At 31.9% G+C, this 6,293-nt stretch overlaps 1 protein-coding gene across 1 annotated transcript; it reads right to left on the bottom strand.

The window, feature by feature from the left end:
- Positions 1-1,534: 1,534 nt before the first annotated feature.
- Positions 1,535-3,822, bottom strand: LOC106103591 (venom allergen 5-like). The gene is made up of 6 exons (XM_013283373.1): positions 3,735-3,822; positions 3,513-3,631; positions 3,119-3,200; positions 2,799-2,983; positions 2,391-2,488; positions 1,535-1,950 (listed from the first exon to the last, which is right to left on the bottom strand). The coding sequence occupies exons 1-6, from the start codon at positions 3,787-3,789 to the stop codon at positions 1,845-1,847; spliced, it is 645 nt and encodes a 214-aa protein (XP_013138827.1). The 5' UTR covers positions 3,790-3,822; the 3' UTR covers positions 1,535-1,844.
- Between the last annotated feature and the right edge of the window lie 2,471 nt (positions 3,823-6,293).

Here is a 6,293-nt window from a genome sequence, read left to right as displayed (position 1 = left end):
AATTTTAAAATCGGCTCAGTAGTTTTTGAGTTATTTCTTTTACAACAAATATTATACAACACTCTGATAGTATCTCTGATCCTATGCGATAGGGGAAGCGAATGCAACCGGTTCTGGACTCATGCTGTATGAATTCAACATACGCTCTTTGTCTAAGGGTCACCGCACCTAAACTCTTCACTGTCTTAACATACCTGATAGTCAGAGGTTGTTATTTATTTCTTATGACTAAATACTAATACCAAAACAAAGGATTTACAATAACCGTGTTACTGTAAAAGCGTTAAATAATTCAAGGAAAGGTTAGGTAGTCGATTTGACGATGTAGAAGATGACGAAAGGAGAGATATCATATCTTTGTGCGTCTTCTCCGTCGTTTAATGGTAGAAAACGCATTTAGAACTGCTGATGTCTATTGCCAGCAGTCTCTTCGCTTTTTCGGCGAATACAGATGGCCGTTCCCACATTTGCCATCTTATCATATAAAATTATGAAAAGTAAAAATGTCTGCTATGGACAGTTTATGTAACTTATCCTACTTTTTAAAGGGATTTTTCACTCTCTGCTCTCTTCAATACCTGCGCATGTTTCATTTGCATTCGTTCTACTTCACTTATTGAAAAAAATTGGAGAGGTTCCACTGCAACGTGCCAAATAACTAGTGTGGAATCTCTCTTATTGCCTCTTCCTATTGTCGTTACTTGAATCATGACATGACAGATGTCAATTTGTAAATGGTTTTGACCGTGTTCGAAATGTTATGAATCATTGAACATGTAGAACTTCCAATAGAATTACTGGAAGTGACATACGGAAATTGGACTAGGTCAACTCTTACCGCAACACAGAATGAAGAATTATTAACTTGTATTAATTACTTTGAAAAGTATGACTGGTGTTACTTATGAAAATCGTAGATTCGTAACATTAAGATTTTATTTGAATTTTTGTTAACCAAATTTGCAAATTACTGCTAGGTTAACATTTTATCTTCGTTATGAGTTAAATACTTCGTTTAGTTTTTTTCTGTCACTGTTTGCCTTGAAGGGGCATTTACAGATTCACCGGGCTTGAGGTGGCCGAGCGCAGATGGCGCTTAGCCTAAACCTCTTTTATGAGTAACTAGGCTAGAGGGCTCCCTCAGTAGCCTCAGCTCGGCCGTTACTTCGTTATTATTACCGGATTGGGAGGCCACCGAGCTTTTAGACCGCATCGGTGGACGCTCCATGGATTGCCTAGGCACAAGGGCCCCCGAGTGTGGACCTCGGCTTGGGCTGTCACTCAATACGCGTTTAGAATTCCGATTTAAGGGTATTCTATGTTCATCTATGACGAACAATGTGTACTATGTACTATTATTATTTTTAATTTCAACTCTTTACTTGAAATTCAACTACCATACAGTAATTTTACAGCGGGTATATGAAATTTACCTTACAACAACAATGTAAACTGGGAGAACTAAGACAGGTTTTCAAAAAAAAAGAAAAGTGTGAGATACAAATTGATTTATTTAAAACCATAATCTGGCATAAATACATTCACTTTACTTACAAGAATTGTACAATAAAAAAAATAAATTCACTCCCCACTTGCGATCGAATATCAAACAATCATTAGATTAATTATATGTATAATTAATATCGTCGAAATTTGTCCCAGTGAAACAGAAATGTCATCAAAAAGCTTGCCAATTAATATCAATACATTTCAATAATTAATTTTGCATTTATCTATAGTCTTAGACAAGTTTTCGATCTAATAGAAGTAAAAAATATTTTCGTCAAAAAATATTTTACTGAAATGGGAAAAAATTGTGACAGAATATTTTATAAGTTGCGATCTCAACATTTGTCCCCGTAGGGGGCACTGCAGTCACCAATGCTGCACTGAAGGCTATTCCCGCCCTCATCAGATTCTGTATACGGCGTCTGCCCTAAGATGTTACCTCTGAAAGGAAAATGTTCAAAGTTATAAATGCTTAGATTTTGCCTAATTCATATTTCCTAATTAAACGAGTTAAAATTATATTATTGGGTTATATAAATAAATCTAATAATAAATAAAATTTATTCTTAAATGACGACAGAATTCAAAATAACAGTGACTCTAGAGTACATATAAATGGCTAATGGTTTTTATAGAACAAAGTGGTAAAGACATTATTTAATAATTAATAAATTCAAAGTTGTGAATAAACATCGACATAACGTTTAAAAAGTATTTAAGACGATAATGTAAATCTAAGAAACTATTATAAAACGATTACCAAAATCTCTTTACCTAACCTTCAACTAAACAAAACGTGTTATTTGATTATATACTAAAAATTGTTATATAGAAGGAATATTTCATTTTAAATGTATGTATTTTTTATGTAAAATACTCACCCTGGTCCGTAATTGCAAACAAGGAGGAATGTTTTCATACCACGCTCCCAATATTGTGATAATCCGCATCCAACGTACGTAGTATCAGCCCACGCCATCTACAATAAGTTTTAGTAATATTTACTACATATTACATTGTAATCTCATAGCCCTTTATTAAAAGCTGAAGCTGAAATCTTTATCACATTCTTTACATAAAAATTCCATTTGAATTGAAGAATGTAGGTTTTTAATTTAGCATTAATTATAATGTTAAATAATCCTATGCTGGTTATTGTTGTGCCTGAATTATAAAAAAAAAACATTCTGAAAACAAGTATACCAGCAATTTTGTAGTCTGTGTCAGGCGAGGTATAGGTAGATTCAATTACATAGAATAGTTAATACGAGTATAGTTACAAAGTTTACCTGCGTGTAATGACCAATTTGAACATCTGATGAACCATCAAAGAGGTTTCTCGTCAACGGACCGTATGTGTAGTCTTTGTATTCATCAAACCACGCACTAAGACTTTTATCTATATTTATTTTGGCACCAGGAGAGGTACTGCCGAAGGAGTAAAGATTTTCACCTGTTTTGAATCTACCGGAACCTGAAAAGAAAATATAAATTTATAATGGATTTAATATTCAAAGGATTATAATCAACTGCTAATATATGTTTTGTAAATCAATAATTTAAAAAGTAGAATTTTTTGTTAATTATATTAAAATTTGGTCAATGTTACCGATAGTTTTGTCCGGGTTATGATTAAATTCATTCCTTGAAGCCCATTTCCTCGCTTTTGCAGCTAATTCTTCATCCCAAACCTAAAATAACCAAATACAATTTTTAAACATAACGTTACGTAAAATAGTAAAACAATGTCATTATGTAACTCTAAAACTGTAACTCTATTAGCGATTTATTTACTTCTATACTGAAAATGTAGAAAAGTGGTTATTACTGGCCATTTACGTGGGGGCATTACCTAATGGGGATAGATATGAGAAAAAAATAAAAATCAAAATCTATGTTTTGTTATTAGTTAAAGACCACAGTATAGTTATAAAATAGTTTTGTTAACTGTTTAAAACTGTCGTACAATGTATTACTTGTAGTTAGTGAAGATATTTACTAACCATATACTTCATATCCGAGGCCGCGGGATGTCCGGGCACCACTCCTTGCGCCAGCTGTTGCCTGCGAGCGTTATGACCATCGACAATATCGCGAATTTGATTGCAGGATAGATTTATCACTGAAATTATAATAAAACAAATAAAAACACACAATTCATTTAAGTCAATAAAATTATAGAAATTGTTACAAATAAAATACTTTAATTTATTTTACTATCTTACATTTTGAATGAACGAATCCACATAATGCGAAAATAAATATTATTTTCGAATGCATGTTTGAAGTGTGCAGTTCGAACGCGTACGAGTAACTAAATAGTACACCTACGGTGACCACTGTTAAGTTACGGTTTATATATAAATTGATAAGCTTTTGGAGACATTTTGTTATTACTCACGATATAATAATGACTATGTTAAGTTGAAAAACAATTTCTATTCAAATTCATTCCGTTTCATGCGGTAGCATTACAGAACAACGTAGGGTTTTTGAGACCGCAAGCTTTTGTATTACCTAAATTTCCTGTACAGAATGACTCAAATCTATAGGTATTATATTATTTGCCATTTACGTATTTTAAACATCATAGGGAAACTCAAAATATTTTGGCAATATGGTAAAACGTGATGTCTATACTATATTTTTAAATTAGTGAGGTTGAACTTGTGTGGCTATAAAGGCTTTAGCTTTAAAGACCAAAGATCGAACAATGTGGACCAAATCGTACAAAAGATGATAAGCGTTACCTAAGAAGGCAGTGAATTGATATATATGGCAAATTATAGAGATGTAGGGAACTAGAAGAGTACATACTATGCCGACTCTGCGTAGGGGAAAGGGCACGAAGATAATGATGGTTTTTAAGCTGATCATGGCAGTGAACCCTGATTATTTGTTAGCTAATGAGAGATATAGAATCTTTCATTTTACGGCGCATTAATTTGCCTTTATTTGAGTATCTGTCAGTGATTTTTATATTACGTATCTTTACAAGGTAAATAACAAAAAACGCTTCGATAATTCAGGATACTTGTTAAAATGCACAATGAATGAATACAAGTTAAAAGAAATGTTTTAAAAAATCCACATAAAAAATATTTAGCATTGCTAAAATACTATTTACCTTATCCGATAAACAGTTCGTAAATATGTAGGAGTTAATATTTTAAATTTTTTGAAGCAATAATAAACTAAACAACTAAATCGTATTTTTATAGCTGTTGGTATTGGACGTGTGTTATATTACACCTAAGCTTAGGGCGGCCAATATTAATAATTTCGCCGAACTTCCTAACAATGTTTGCTTTACAAAAATATACCGTTTCATATTTTTGTTTTAAATACGTACGAGTTATAAGAACATTTTTAATTGAATTTAAAAACATGATTTCAACAAGTTTAGTTTTACACGTTTGGTTTTTCTTTTTTTTTTCAGTTTTATCAATATTTAATGGATTATGAATAAGGCATGCGTCAGGGTATTGTGTACATTTTCCAAGTAAATGTAACACTCATGATTGATTGTAAATACCATCAGTACGAACAGACGGAAGATAGACAGCATGAAGAATCGCTTTAACGCCTCGAACGTGCTTAGAGTAAAATGCTTGTATCTTCAAAACATGTTTTTCTCGTTTTGTTTTATCAAATCAACGTCATGTATACCAACAGCGAATGTGCAGCGCGACATCGCAATTATTCAGTTCATTGAACATTGACGATAAATTATTCACTGCAAATAGGGGAGCACGATGATTTTGTCTTAAATTTTAAATGATTACAAAAGAAAAATAAAAGCACATAAATTATACTCTCTTCTACAGTATAAAACTCTCACCACACAGACTTGGTCTAGTGTGAGGGTGTTGGTACTTTCGGAAAGTGATTTGAGAAGTAAGAGATAATGTATGATAGGACAGTGTAGATTGTATTACTTTTGAAATATTTTTTTTTTCATATTTCCTATACTAATATATACATTAAGATTCTTCATAATTTAGAATAATAATTATAATATCTAGAACTAAGAGCTCTTATTTTGGCATCGTCTAACGAGTTTTTGTGAAAACGTAAAACACTAAGGTAACAGTTACTTATATGCGTTTCATGGTTTATTAAATTATCTCTAATGACAACTACCTATTTCCTAGTCTTCCCTGAAATATAATTATAGTTACATTAAAAGATAAATGAAATAACCACAGAGGTGTCTCCTGTGTTTAATTTATCTATCCTATTACCTTTTTTATATCTACATATATAACAGTCAAACTATTCACTATATTTTGGTAGGATGTATTTTTTAATACCGTGTACCTCATCATAAATAAATAAAAAAAATATTACTTTTGACTATTCGTATCCATCGGATGAATCAAACGGAATCCTGTATGAATTATATTGGGGTGATGATAAATGATTATTATTATTATTATTATTGGATACATTGGCCCTATTTACTTTTTGGAAACAACTTTATGCACACATAAACCATTCTCGAGAAAGTGTTATAGTCTTTCAATGATAAAATATTACTTTGACGGGTCTATAAACCACAACAGATGATACATTATATTCCTTTTTTAAAATTCCCACACGTGTCTAATAAAACAAAGAGAATATTGCTACCAAGTAACTTTTAACCGCAATGTATGAATCAAAATATATCCACATTACTCATAATAGGCGTTGCGAGGGGGAGAGGAACCAACTGCCTGGTCACCTATCAAGTTTTTCGTAAACATTATCGCATTTGATCAGATATGACGGAAATACAAACC

This window comes from Papilio polytes, unplaced genomic scaffold (genome assembly GCF_000836215.1).
Source record: "Papilio polytes unplaced genomic scaffold, Ppol_1.0 DF823731.1, whole genome shotgun sequence".
Lineage (NCBI taxonomy): Eukaryota > Metazoa > Arthropoda > Insecta > Lepidoptera > Papilionidae > Papilio > Papilio polytes.
The sequence above is the reverse complement of the archived record's forward strand: the minus strand, read 5'-3'. Positions and strand labels throughout refer to the sequence as shown.